This window comes from Oryctolagus cuniculus, chromosome 3 (assembly GCF_051225735.1).
Source record: "Oryctolagus cuniculus isolate XC-2025 breed Fujian yellow rabbit chromosome 3, ASM5122573v1, whole genome shotgun sequence".
NCBI classification, from domain to species: Eukaryota; Metazoa; Chordata; class Mammalia; order Lagomorpha; family Leporidae; genus Oryctolagus; species Oryctolagus cuniculus.
The window spans coordinates 136,254,808-136,269,248 of record NC_142869.1 but is presented as its reverse complement, the minus strand read 5'-3'; the positions used below and the strand labels follow the sequence as shown (position 1 = coordinate 136,269,248).

At 47.6% G+C, this 14,441-nt stretch overlaps 1 protein-coding gene across 3 annotated transcripts in view; it reads left to right on the top strand.

The window, feature by feature from the left end:
• The window catches only part of SLC26A4 (solute carrier family 26 member 4), a 59,430-nt gene that overhangs the window by 32,646 nt on the left and 12,343 nt on the right, over nt 1-14,441 (top strand). For 2 of the 3 annotated variants that reach the window (XM_002712039.6, XM_089329407.1), the window contains 6 exons: nt 877-1,024; nt 2,239-2,352; nt 7,044-7,121; nt 7,266-7,361; nt 10,115-10,221; nt 13,115-13,184. In XM_002712039.6, coding sequence (XP_002712085.1) covers nt 877-1,024; nt 2,239-2,352; nt 7,044-7,121; nt 7,266-7,361; nt 10,115-10,221; nt 13,115-13,184 — 613 coding nt within the window. Of the gene's footprint in view, nt 1-876; nt 1,025-2,238; nt 2,353-5,596; nt 6,105-6,232; nt 6,288-7,043; nt 7,122-7,265; nt 7,362-10,114; nt 10,222-13,114; nt 13,185-14,441 lie in introns of those variants that run through there. The other variant, XM_089329408.1, reaches the window with a different exon arrangement.

Here is a 14,441-nt window from a genome sequence, read left to right as displayed (position 1 = left end):
TGCTGCTTGCGATGCTGGTAGTGCCATTTGGAGTCCTGGCTGCTCAGCTTCCCATCCAGCTTCCTGCTAATGCTCCGGGGAGACAGTGAATGATGGCTCAGGGACTTGGGCCCCTGCTGCCCTGGTGGGAGATCCAGATGGAGTTCTCGACTCATGATTTCGGCCTGGGCCAACCTTAGCTGCTACAGCCATAAAAGGGGAGGACACCAGCAGATAGAAGATCTCTTTTTCTCGGCTTCTCTCCCTCTCTCTCTGTTACTCCTTCAAATAAATAGATAAATCTTTTTACAAGAATAAAGTTTGGCACAGGGATGAACAGCAGAAGGGAAGCCAATAAAATCACAGATGCTGTTTCCCCCTGGATTGATTTTGTAAAGTAACTCTGGTCCTGTCCAAAAGTAGTCATTTGACTCCAAAATCTTTGGAGTATTTTTATCACCACGGAGCATTGTGATAATTACATGAATTTACAATTTCTTAGCCTCAAGTAAATTTTAAATGGTACTTCTCTTAAGGTAAAACCTCTTCATACAGAGTAAATCTGATATGATGGCTAAAATATCTTTTACATTGGGAGGCCTTTAATATGAAATTGTATAAGAAGAGATCCTAATGTGCAGAATGGTGTGGGTGGGATAAGCTGGTGTCAGTGGCACAGAAAGGGTTGCATTTGCAGGCTATAATCCATCGGTGGCAATCCGTGAGCTCCTGAGAAACGCTGTAAAAGTGGATGCCGCTGTCTGTGCATCTGCTCTGCTTTTTCTTCTCTTGGATCAAGTACTTTCCCGTCTAACCCACAGCTGAGTCGATGTAGTGTTGAAAAGAGACTTGTGATTAAATCTGTCTGATGACGATTCTCATCGAAAACCTCCCCAGGTTCTTGCCTCCTTCCCTTCCACCCGTAAGCCTGTTTTCAAAGATGCTGGCGGAGTCGTTTTCCATCGCTGTGGTGGCTTATGCAATCGCAGTGTCTGTAGGGAAGGTGTATGCCACCAAGTACGACTACACCATCGACGGGAACCAGGTACGGTCACCCTGCGTGGAACTGGTTTTATGGGGCTGAAAGCAAGAAGAAAGCATAAAGGAGGTTTCCTACTGTGGTCCTTATTAGGTCCTTTTTCCTCTCGCGCTTAATGCTTAGAAATTATTTTGAAATACACATGCTGCATATTTTCAGATGTAAGTTAAAGTAACAATGATTCAATCAGCCCACAAACAACTTGCAAAATTTATGGATTAAGGCAGAATAAGAATTCTTCATGTAACCCAGTATCCGCCACTGTTTTTGTTTTGTTTAAGATGTATTTATTTATTTGAAAGTTAGAGTGGCAGGGAGAGAGAAAGAGAGAGAACAGTGTTGCATCTGCTGGTTCATTTCCCAAATGGCTGCAATGGCTGGGGCTGGGCCAACTTGAAGGCAGGAGCCAGGACCTCTATCCATGACTCCCACATGGGTAGCAGGGTCCCAAGTACTTGGGCCAAGATCTGTTGCCTTCCCAAGTGCATTAGCAGGGATCTGGACCAGAAGCAGGGCCAGGACTTGAAGTGGTGTTTCGATATGGGATGCTGGCTCTGCAAGTGATGACTTAACCTGCTGTGCTCCCATGCTAGCACTGGTTATTTATTGTTTATTTATTTGAGAGACAGATTTCCTCCCTTCTTTGGTTCATTCTCCAGATGCTTACAAGAGCTGTGAGTGTGTCAGGCCAAAGCTGGAAGTCAGGAACTCAAAGTTGTGGCTCCTTTAAATTGAGCCAATTGACTGCAGTAGGGGACAATCTTTATAGTTCTATGATACACTGCCAGGAGAGCTGGCAAGCCGAGTCTTTACCCTGCTTACAAATCGACAAATTGTGGATCTAAGAGTTTCCAAAACCAAGGCACAGCAATGACAGCGGTTAAAGGGTTAGTCACCAAACAGAGTCACAACAAATACTCGGCTACCAAAAGGCAGACGTCACTCAGCGGGTAATGAGAAAGCACTTTAGCACAGGATCCATTACGAATTCTCCACGTTATAAACAATCACCAGCAGTAAGGCCTCTCTCGGGTCCTGTGGAGTCCCAACAGCTGATGTCTCGTGAGGCCCCCAAGTCCCCTGAGTGACAAGGGTGAGGCGGGGCCGGCAGGCAGGCTGGGGTTGGGAGCTCGCTTTCTCAGTGGACTTCCCTGGACCCTTGGTGAGGGTCTTGCAAAGATGCCGAGGGTAGCATCACCGTCATCCGTTCTCTCCCTTAGGAGTTCATTGCTTTTGGGATCAGCAACATCTTCTCTGGCTGCTTCTCCTGCTTTGTGGCCACCACTGCCCTGTCACGCACAGCTGTCCAGGAGAGTACCGGGGGAAAGACACAGGTATGGTGGCACCGCAGCTCGGTGAGGTCTCCGGCACAGAACAGGTCAGGCAGCAGTGGCTCAGGGACACTTGTGCAGGCTCTGAGAGAGAGAGATTGTCAGCCTGGGCTGCGGGGAGAGAGGGGTTGGGGATTCCTCCGGCCCATTCACCTCCCTAATCCACTTCCTTATTGAAAACAAACAAACAAAAATCCTTTCCAGCAACATGTAAGGTTTTTTGGCCGGCAGGGATCAAATCTCTTTGTGCCGGGCTCACCTGGCAGGTAAGTGCACTACTTACTGCAGTTCTTGGAAAAAGGACAGTGGCAGAAACCAGCCAAGACAAACGCTGCTTCTTATCCATTTGTTAGCTGCGGATAGAGAGGGCCTCGGGAGCGCGCTCAGTGGCTCTCTGAGTTCTGCTTTTAGCGAAGTGAAAAGGGCTCTGCTACCTTCCTTTTGTGTGGGTCAGGAACTCCCTCCCTCCATGGGCTGGTTTCCCATGACCGCAGGCTGCGAGCCAAAATCGTCTGTGTTGTGACATTCTGCCATTTCTTCCAGAGTGAGAATTGTGTTCCCCAAGTTCTGAAGGTGGCATTAACCTTGCCTTTATTTATTTATTTATTTATTTATTTATTTGACAGGTAGAGTTATAGACAGTGAGAGAGAGAGAGAGACAGAGAGAAAGGTCTTCCTTCCGTTGGTTCATCCCCCAAATGACTGCCACGGCCGGAGCACTGAGCTGATCTGAAGCCAGGAGCCAGATGCTTCCTCCTGGTCTCCCAGACACGGGTACAGGCACCTAAGCACTTGGGCCATCCTCCACTGCCCTCCCAGGCCACAGCAGAAAGCTGGACTGGAAGAGGAGCAACCAGGACTAGAACCCGGTGCCCTTATGGGATACTGGCACCCCAGGTGGAGGATTAACCAAGTGAGCCATGGCGCCGGCCCAACCTTGCCTTTTAAAATCGGTTGTTGGTTGTTGCTGTTGCACCGTCACCGAAAGCAATAGCCTCTTGGTTAATCCCGGGATAATCCCCTCCTTCCATATGTCAGAAAGCTCAGGAGCTGCTCCAAACACTTCCCTTTCCTGCCAGACACAGAATCAGAGAGGCCAGGCCTGGTGGCCGGGTCTCAGCCACTGTGTTTCTGTTGGGCCTCGAGGGCTTCATCCTCCCAGCAAGAAGACCTATCGTCACTCCTATTATTTAGGAGTGACAGGTGCGTTGAGACAGTCAAGCAGAACCATTTAAATGGCGTGAAAATACAGAGTCTTCAGGGTTTTATGGAGGCCAAGACACAAAGAAATGTAACAGAGAATAACCAAGAAGAAGAATGATCCAGTGGTGGCTTCTCTAGGGAAAATTTTCTTTTTATTTTGCCGTGTTTTACTTATTTGAAAGGCAGAGGGGGAGAGAGAGAGAGAAAGATCTCCCTTCCATTGGTTCACTCCCCAAATGACTGCAATAGCCAGGATTGGGCCAGGACTAAGCCAAGAGCCCAGAACTCAGTCTGGGTCTCCCAGGTAGGAGCCAGGGGCCCAAGTGCTTGAGGCATCTTCTGCTGCCGCCCAGAGCACGTACCAGCAGGGAACTGGAATCAGGGGCAGAGGAGCCAGGACTTGAACCCAGGCACTCCGACACAGGAACCAGATATCCCAAGTGGCAGCCGCTTGCCGACTGGTGGCAAGAACTTTAACTGTCCCCACGATGCATGTGTGGCTCCCTCCCTATTTCTGATGTAAAAGCACTGGCCTCCTCCGATGCCTTCACTCCTTTTGAGCTGATAATTCATTTTCAAAATATTCCTTAAACCTCTGCAAACCTTGCTAGTTCTGCGGGAGCGGCTACAGTCATACAGCCCAGCCCGGGATGCATAACCAGAGTCCTGTTGTCAAAGAGAGCAGGGGGCAGAGACAGTTTCCAAAGCCACGCCCACATCAGCCACTGCTGTCAGCAGCTGGAGTTGGTGCTGCGTCCACCTGAGACAGAGCGCTGACAAGCTCCCGGGAGCGCGAGGGCATAACTGGGTTCAGGCGCATCCCCAGCTGCTGATACGCATTCGCTTGCTGGTGCCCGCAGGCTCAGATGAGACTTGGGCTGGCTGCCCCCGGGAAGAATGCCCGTGTAAAGTCACCGCCCTGGCAGAGGGTGTAGGGGATAATGGCCTTCTGGAAAGCTAATATCCTCTGCTGCACACTGGCCTGCATTATGTTTAGGAATCAGGATTTCAGCATTGGGGAATGAAGCAAGTGCAGAAATGGCTTGCTATTTAATTACTGAAATGTATACTCAGTTCTGAGGTTAAAAGTCTAAGTGGCTCAGAGGAATCCAGGGACTCGTGACCCAACAAAGGGGCAGGTCTCCTTCCCGTTGTGTGACTTTGCATGCTTTCCTGTAGTTTGGGGCCTCAGTGTCAGCATCTAGGAAATGGGAATAAGAATTGTATCCATCTCATGAGTGTGTCATAAGGATCAAGTAAGAAAGTGTCCATGCTTGTTGCGCTCCTGCAGTAGGCACAGCACCTGTGTCTCTGTGACGCATGCACTGTGCCTGGTGCCTAGCAAATGCCCAGCGTGTATTTGCTGAGGGGATGAATGGGCCGATGTGTGTCATGGGCATTCACCGCTCCCAGCACCATCTACAGATTGGACAGGAGCTCAGTCTTTCAGTCTCTTCTTTCTCTCACCTGCATCTGACTGCTGCCGACTCGTGAGAAAGTGATTCTGATTACAAACTACTTTCCAACTCTGAGTACCCTCCCACTAAGCAGAATAGTTCATTTTCTAGTAATTGAGGCTACCCAGGGATATACAGGCTCTGGGTTTCCCACAAACCAGCCTTCTGAAGTAAGTCCCAGCAAGGGATCCCTCGCGGATTCGACCATCGTGATGGATGTCTCCTTGGTCCTTCCCGAATTATACTTACTGTCGCTCCCCGTCTTCGTGGAGGAACGACACAGGACCCTGCGCTGTTCTTTCGTCTGCTCGGCCCTCCCCGGGTTTGTGCTGGTTCTTCCCGGGTTGGCTACCGACCCTTCCACCTCCGTGGAAGGGCGGTTCCCCCTGCCACTTTCCCCACTTCCACGGGGGAGCGGCACACCGCTGGCCGGCTCTCAGGGGCTGCTCAGGTGTTCCTTCAGATGTTCCCCTTAGATGTTCCTGGTGCATGTTGTCTCTCTCCTCCTTTATAGTCCTCTTCCACCAATCCCAACTCTGCTACCCACACGCTGAGTACGCTGCTCTCCTCCAATCAGGAGCAGGTCCTACAGTTTATTGGTTGAACTGGAGGCAGCTGTGTAGAAGCTGTTTCCTCCTTTCTCAGCGCCATATTGTGGGAGAGCAGATGCATAGAATAAGTCTTAATTCCAGTAACTTAGTCTAGTCCGAGTTGCTCCCAGTTGTTCCCCACACTTACCATCGGCTTGATGAGTAGGTGGCCCCTCTCTGGCCTCTGCTGGGGAATCGATTGTGATCCTTGTCTCCAAATCTCCATATCTGACTTCAGTTCACAGTGAGATGCCAATGGATCAATAAACACTGATTAGATAGTTGCCTGGATCTATGGAGACAAACACGGATATTTTTCAACTTGTATAGAAGAGGGGAAAATTCACCAGGGTAGGGAACCTGGAACAGTGGGCCAGTGCTGCTAGGAAGGGTGTTGAAAAGGAGTTAGACATTCAAAGCAAGCTTTTTAGTACATTCCAAATGTAATGTGGCCTCAAGCCGACCCAGCTGTAATCTGGACATCAGTGACCAGTTCTCCAGCTGGGTGAGTACTTTATTTCCTCTGTGGTTCTCGTTTCCTGTTTCTGTTTGCTGTATCTGACTCCTTGCCTGTTGCTCCCTGTCTGATCACATTGCTTCTGCCTCTCTTTCTCCTTTTCTCCTCTGTTTCAGAGCTTCTAGTCGTCACCTCAGCCAGGCCCTGGCGTTCTCGACAGAAAATTCACAGGTCATCTCATGAAACCACAGAATAGTCCCTACCCCTCAGCCCCTCTACTCACTACTTCTGGATATTAGGAGCGTTTTATTTTTTTCTTTTCTTGCCTGCAAAGGTAAAAATGTGGAACCTTCTTTTTAGCCCTTGTACTGTCACCACTCTATAGCAACTTGGGGCCAAGCTCTGAGCCTGGGTCCCTGGGACTGTCAGAGAAGTAGGAGGCCCCGCCCCATTGCTCCATGCACCAGTGTTTGCATTTTGAATTGGCAGTGGGTTGGGAGCACTGGTCTTCCCTGAGGCGTCCCTGGGCACCTTGTGCTGTGCGTACGAGCGTGTGTCGGAGTTGCTCTTGTGGCAGCTGCTCCCAGCATGCAGAAGACCCCAGAACTTATTTCCCAAGAATACGGCAGCCATCGCTGTTTGGGGGAAGGGCAATGACTTAGAAGACTGGCCACCTGAATTGGCAGCAAAGCTGTAGGTGTGTAACATAGCCTCATGAAATCCACATCCACCTGGCTTTACTTGGGTGATCTTATTTGCCATTTTTTTTTGTTTAATTTGTCTTCTATTACATATTGCATTTTTGTTCAGTTTGGTGGAATTTTTGCAGATCATGCCCATTTCTCTCAATGGTGTTGAGCAGAAGTGTGGGAGGTGGGGAAGCATTCGTGTACCTGTGAATGTTCTCACTCTCAGCTCACAGGTGGCCAGCTGGGAGACGCAGACCGGGAAGATGGCCCGCCGCCCTGACAGGTGTGTGTCTTTCAGGTCGCTGGCATCATATCGGCTGGGATTGTGATGATCGCCATTGTTGCCCTGGGGAAGCTTCTGGAACCCTTGCAGAAGGTACAGCCCTGCTTCTCTTTATGCCCTGGTTGCATAATCTCCAGCCACTCCTCTGCCGCCAGAGAAATTACAGGAGATTTAAAAATCATCCTCTGGAGAAACCATTCTCCTGAATAACACAGCCCTCCCTGTCTCTCCCAACAGTCGGTCTTGGCAGCTGTTGTCATTGCCAACCTGAAAGGGATGTTTATGCAGGTGTGTGACGTTCCTCGTCTGTGGAGGCAGAATAAGGTCGATGCTGTAAGTCGCCCGCCATCCGCTTTCTCTGAAATAGCAGTTGGTTCTCATATGCTTCCTGTCATATCCTTATGTCCTTCTACCTCCTAAGGCATACTTGCGCTTGGGTAACATCAGAGCAGAAGTTAGAATCGTGTGGATCAACCAAAGTTATGATCCCTCCATGTGAACTGGATTTGGGAAGATCCTGGAGTTTTTTTGTTTTTGTTTTTGTTTTTTTTAATTTTATTTATTTGAAAGGTAGAGTTACAGAGAGGGAGAGAGGGAGAGAGAGGGAGAGAGAGAGAGATCTGTGATCTGTTGGTTTACTCCCCAAATGTCCACAGTGGTCAAGGCTGGGCCATGCTAAAGCCAGGAGATTGGACCTTCATTCCACATGGGTGGCAGGGGTGTGAGTGCTTGAGCCATCATCTGTTTGCTTTCCCAGGTGCGTTAGCAGGGAGCTGGATCCTAAATGGAGTGCCTGAGAGTTGAACAGATTCTCATATGGGATGCTGGTATTGCAGGTGGCAGTTGACCTCCTAAGCCACAACACCGGTCCCAAGATCCTCGATCTTTTTGGAATATCTTTTTGCAAGATCACTTCTGCCAAGAATCCCACAAAAGGCTCATTCATACACATTTGGCTTTATAAAGTCAAAAAAACCAAACCCATTTTCTTTAAAACCCTAGTTTAAAACGATAAACAATACACAAAACCACACACACACACAGAGTGAAGTCACAGAAACCTATGCCAATGTTGTTACTATGGTAACCTTCACAACTAATGTGAGGAATTATAAAAGTTATAAGATAACTCCTATAGAGTTATATTCTAACTTAAGCTGGGACAGATAAAAAGAATGGGGAAAAAAGATAAAAAGGTAGGCAAAGATACTGATACGGAAAGATCTCCAAAACAAAGTGTTTAATGAAAAAGAGACCAGACTATTGGGAAAGAGTACACACAATGAGAGAATAGGAGAGACAGGGAAAGAGAAATAAGGCAGGGTGGGGTGAGGGGGTCTGAAATTTGGTCTAGCAGTTAAGGGACCTGTGTCCCACTTCGGAGTAGCTGGGATGGATTCCAGGCTCTGATTCTTGATCCTGCTAATGCGCATTCTGGGAGTCAGCAGGTATAGCTAAAGTACTTGGGTCCCTGCAACCCATGTGGGAGACTTGGACTTTTTTTTTTTTTAAGATTTATTTATTTATTTGAAAGTCAGAGTTACGCACAGAGAGAATGAGAGGCAGAGAGAGAGAAAGGTCTTCCATCTGATGGTTCACTCCCCAAATGACCGCAATGGCCAGAGCTGCGCTGATCTGAAGCCAGGAGCCAGGAGCTTCCTCTGGGTCTCCCACACAGGTGCAGGGGCCCAAGGACTTGAGCCATCTTCTACTGCTTTCCCAGGCCATAGCTGAGAGCTGGATCAGAAGTGGAGCAGCTGGGACATGAACCGGCACCCACATGGGATGCCGGCACTACAGATGGCAGCTTTACCTGCTACGCTACAGCCCCGGCCAAGAGACTTGGATTCAGTTCCCAGTTCCGGGCTTTGATTGCAGCCCTGCCCTTGTTGTTTGGGGTATATGAGAAGCGAATCAGCAGATGGAAGTTTCTCTCTCTTTGTGCTCTTGCAAAAAAGAAAAAAAGAGGGGCTGGAGCTGTGACGCAGTAGGTTAAGCTTCCGCCTGTGGAACTAGCGTCCCTTATGGGCACCTGTTTAAGTTCTGGATGCTGCTCTTCCCGATCCATCTCTCTGCTATGGACTGGGGAAGGAGCAGAGGATGGCCCAAGTGCTTGGGCCCCTGCACCCACATAGGAGACCCAGAGGAAACTCCTGGCTCCTGGTTTCAGATCTGCCCAGCTGTGGCCATTGCAGCCATTTGGGGAGTGAACCAGAGGATGGAAGATCTTTCTCTTGTTCTCTCTCCCTTTCTCTGTCTGTAACTCTACCTCTCAAGTAATAAAAACCTTTAAGTGAATAAATAGTGTTTAACAAAGAAAAGAAAAAAAGAGGAAGAAAACAAAGAAATGGAGGAAAGAGGATACAATTAGGAAAGCAGAGAGAGACTGGAGAAAGGAGAGGATGTGAGTGAGTTTTTTTTACTGTACATCTTTGAAATATTCTCTTTGAACCTTGTTAGTATATTATTTAAAAATTTAAAAAACAAAGTGGAACACTTAGTCTTTTTTATTTTTTTTTAATATTTATTTATTGATTTGAAAGAGTTACACAGAGAGAGAAGGAGAGGCAGAGAGAGAGAGGAGAGAAAGAGAGAGAGAGAGAGAGAGGTCTTCCATCTGCTGGTTCACTCCCCAATTGGCTGCAGTAGCCAGAGCTGCAATCAGGAGCCTGGAGCCAGGAGCTTCTTCTGGGTCTCCCATGTCGGTGCAGGGGCCCAAGAACTTGGGCATCCTCTACTGCTTTCCCAGGCCACAGCAGAGGGCTGGATCAGAAGTGGAGCAGCCTAGACTCGAACCGGCGCCCATATGGGATGCTGGCACTGCAGGTGGTGCTTTTCCTGCTCTGCCCAGTGGCAGCCCCAGAACACTTAGTCTTACTTGGGAATACAGTGAGTCTTCATTGAGAAGGCTAGTCTCCCCCTGTGCTTAAATATGAAATGAATGAAATTAGAAAATTTGGAAAAAGCCGTGATTTATTTGTTGTTAATTTAGCTGTTGCTATTGTAATTATATTCTATTAATTGATCTTATATCTGTAGGTAGTCTGCTTACCTAATGGTACCTTTTGTGTCCTTTTCATTTCTAGGTTATCTGGGTATTTACGTGTGTAGTGTCCATTATTCTGGGGCTGGACCTTGGTTTACTGGCTGGCCTGGTATTTGCACTGTTCACCGTGGTCCTGAGAGTTCAGTTGTGAGTAACAGAAAACCCAGATTTCCTTTGAACACGATGACACACCCTGAGCTTTCTTATGCTGTCTTGATACAGCGAAACTACTTCCGCGCATAATAGTTACTGTATATGGAGAGAGTCTGTGAATTAAACACATGGTGTGTTACAGACCTTACAAAGACCACTCTTCCAAAAGATCCCATGAATGCACTTGATGGTTCCCATTCTACAGGTGAGGAAACTGAAGCTCAGAAAAGTTAAGAATCTTCTCCTTAGTCACAGTGCTAGGAAGTGGCAAAGCTAAGATTAGCACCCGGAGGTATTTTACCCCGTAACCAGTGCACTCCATACTCTAAAACTAAAAGATACATGGTTCAAAGACTGATCTTCTCTTTACAGTTTCTTTCTTAAATGAAATGAAGTATATGAGGCCTGAGCCCAAGATTTGAGCTAGACAAGACAGCTGCTGAACACATTGTACAGGCTGAGCATCCCTAATCCAAAAATCCGAACTTGGAAACTTTTTGCGTGCTGACAGCAGGCTCCACAGTTCTCTGATTTTTGAGACTTTTACATTCTGCATTTTCAAATAGGGATGTTCAACTGGTAGAATCTGTGCAAATATTGTGAAATCTGAAACACTTCTGGTCCCAGCCCTTCCGGATTAGAGATATTCCATCTGTAGTTAATTTTCTTTTTTTGAAGCTCATCACCCAAAAGTTACACCACTTGGAACGGGAGAACTTGCTTACAGTCAGTATTCACCCAGCCCTGTCAAATAAGATGTATACCCCATATACTACATGGTTAGGCGACAGAAACACCATTTGCTCATGGGCAGAGAGAGAGAGCAGTAAAGAAACAGTTCAAGCAATGGAAAGGAGGAAGGGGAGGGACCTCGAAGGTGTGCTTGTCCGTTGATTTTGTCTTGATGTGGTGATGTGTCCTCCTTGGCCTAGAGGAGAACAAAACTTGTCTCTCGCTCTTCATCCCCCACCTCTTTGTGGTCTTTCCAGACTTCTAGTCCCTTTGAAGTTTTTTTTTTTTTTTTTTTTTTTGTTTTTTTTTTTTTTGACAGGGAGAGTGGACAGTGAGAGAGAGAGAGAGAGACAGAGAGAAAGGTCTTCCTTTTGCCATTGATTCACCCTCCAATGGCTGCTACGGCCAGCGCACCGCGCTGATCCGATGGCAGGAGCCAGGTACTTATCCTGGTCTCCCATGGGGTGCAGGGCCCAAGCACTCGGGCCATCCTCCACTGCACTCCCTGGCCACAGCAGAGAGCTGGCCTGGAAGAGGGGCAACCGGGACAGAATCCGGTGCCCCGACCGGGACTAGAACCCGGTGTGCCGGCGCCGCAAGGCGGAGGATTAGCCTAGTGAGCTGCGGTGCCGGCCCCTTTGAAGTTTTAAACATTGATCTTTAAAATTTTATTTGAAAGGTAGAGTGATGAGAGAGAAAGAGAGACAGAGGTCTTCCATCCATTGGTTCACTCCCCAAATAACCAATAGCCATGTCTGGGCCACACTGAAGCCAGGAGCCAGGAGCTTCTTCCAGGTCTCCCATGTGGGTGGCAGGGGCACAAGCACTTGGGCCATCTTCCACTGTCTTCCCAGGCACATTAGCAGGGAGCTGGATCTGATGCAGAGCAACAAGGACTTGACCATTGCTGCAGTATGGGATGCGGGCATTGTAGGGGTGGCTTAACCTGCTGGGCTACAACGCTGGCCCCATCCTCTTGAGCATTTAGGCCATGAAGAAAGAAACTTGCAGGAGCACCTGCACAGAGGGCCCCAGCTCAGTGAAGGTTCACCTCCGCTTCCCCAGTAGTCCTCCTCCCTGCCCTCCTCCCCTCCCTGGGCAACCTGGTGCTCACACAAAGGCTTGTTTCTCCCTCAACATCCTAAACAGTTGTCCAGGGGCCTGAAAGACTTTACAGACTCCCAGTGTGCCCAGTTTGCTGCCAGGCAATGACTCAGAAACTGTCCTTAGAAGCTGCTGCCTCTTGTGCTGTATTGGCCTCCATGTCTGCTTTGTCTTGGGAGTGCACTTGGGATGGGAGCATTCTGTAAGGGGAGACTCGCTTAAGAGCATGAAGTTCAAAATCAGCACCAAGTAGCAAGCTAAGGTGAAACTGGTGGCACGATTTAGCTGCTGGTTTGGTAACTGGGCTTTTAGCCAACAGAAAGCAGTGTCCTCCACACAGTATTTAATTTCCAGTAATTATAGTGTTGGACCGTAGAGCACAATGCTGAAAGGACCCCAAACAGATCGTCTTTCTTCAGGAATTGTATGGGGCATATGTCCCCAGTCACACTTGGAGAAACATGGAATTTGTCTGATTGCATCGGGGACAGGAAGTCTACAATCTGGTTGGCAGGAAGGGACTTATTTCTGGCCCTCCCAAGCTTGTATTTCTATATAAAGAGACTCATTTGGTCCCCTATCAACTTCCTACACCTCAGCATCGAGTTGCTTTAATTGACAAGTGAGAGCGAGGTGCTGAGGACCCCTGAGTTTAGGGTGCTGATCTTTACCTCTTGGTCATGCCTAACATCTCTGAAACTCGGTTTACTCCCCAGAACAAGTGAGGTTAACAAGGCTGGCTTCTCAGGCGGTCTGGAGTGGCTTCAGTAAGCTGTAGCACGTGGGCAAGCTCTTTGCTTATCCTGCAAAGTGTGACGCTCATTATATCTCAGCCCCCAGGAGACAGCGGCTGTCCACTCTTCTCCCTCAGTGCCATGCAAATGCGAGCTATTCATTTCAGAGTTGGCGACGGGAAAATGTCACCTGCACTAAAGACAAGAGCCCAACACACCAGAATGAGGGGCTCAGGAGTAGCTGTTAGCACTTTTTAACTTGTTGATTCCAGAGATGACTGTTTAGCAAATCGCGACCTTGATTTTTCTTCTTTTAGCCCTTCATGGAATAGTCTTGGAAGCATCCCTAGCACAGACATCTACAAAAGTACCAAGGATTACAAAAACGTAAGTGCCTGTCTGAGATGTGTGCTGGGCTTGGATTCGCTAGCCTGGCATTGGGGGAGTTGCCCATTTCCCCTTTCCTGTGTTAGGTAGGAAGCAGCCAAAGGGAGAGATTTATGTGGTGGACATCCATGAGGCCAGCAGGAGAATCACAAAAACTAATGTCCATGGTGGATGGGAATTTTGTCCATGCTACTGAAATATGATCTTACTGTAAAACCATTGTAAGGGAGATTTTTTAAATAATAGGCAATTAGATTGCTTCTAGATTTTCAATCAAAATTTTATTTTTCGCCTATATAATCCTTATCCCTCATGAATTTGCTTGAAATCCCTGAAAGATTTTCTTCAGTCAGCTCTAAGAAGAGGTTTTCAAGTTCTCAGTCACCAAGATCTTCTTTGACATTTTGCTTTATTTGTGGATTGGGAAGAAATGACACTTAATACAGGAAATGAAAATCAAAGAACTTAAACATCCCACTGATGGGAGTGTGTTGTCTGCAAATAAAAATGCTGAGTGACCGCTGAGGGGAAACAAAGATGAAAAGGCAAAGAAAGTAAATTAAGAAAACAGAAATTTAGAAAACACAAACAAAAAGAATCGAATGTGAACTCCAGGAAGTTGTAGTCTAATTTTATCTTAACATGAAGAACAAAACCAAACCAAACCAAAAAAAGATGATCACTGAACCTAGAATTCCAGTCACAGCTACTAAATTGATTGCCACAGTTTTTCTGTTATGTGCACCTTGCTCAAGTCCCTGGTCTCTCAGAGTGTCAGTTTCCTCATTTGCAGAGCTAGACTAAAATGGCCACAAACCCCAGAGAGTCGGAAGTCCCTGCTGTCATTCCAAGGGTTCTACTTGTGGGATAGCCATTTTTGATCAGGTGGGAACCAAGAACTGACACCACAGACCTCAGTTCTCCCAAATCCCCCTTGATTTTTCTACTTTTAGCAAAGTCAAGAGGATCGATGGTACGAACTTGAGGCCAATCATGTTAGCGTTCAAAGCTTCAGTTTCTGTATCTGGAAGTTAGAGGGTTGAGCAGTTGCTTTCTAAGCCTTTCTAACTTTCACCCCCTATGGGACCATGGGGGTCCAAGAGTTATGGTAACCTGTTGTCCTCCCAACCAGTGTGGAGTTCCTGTGTGCTCCCCAGCTCCTCTAGCTACCTGTGAACTGGCTCCTTGCCAAATAGCCAGAAATCAAACTGAATATTAGAAGCCTAAACTTATTTTTTTTCTTTCTTAGTATTATTA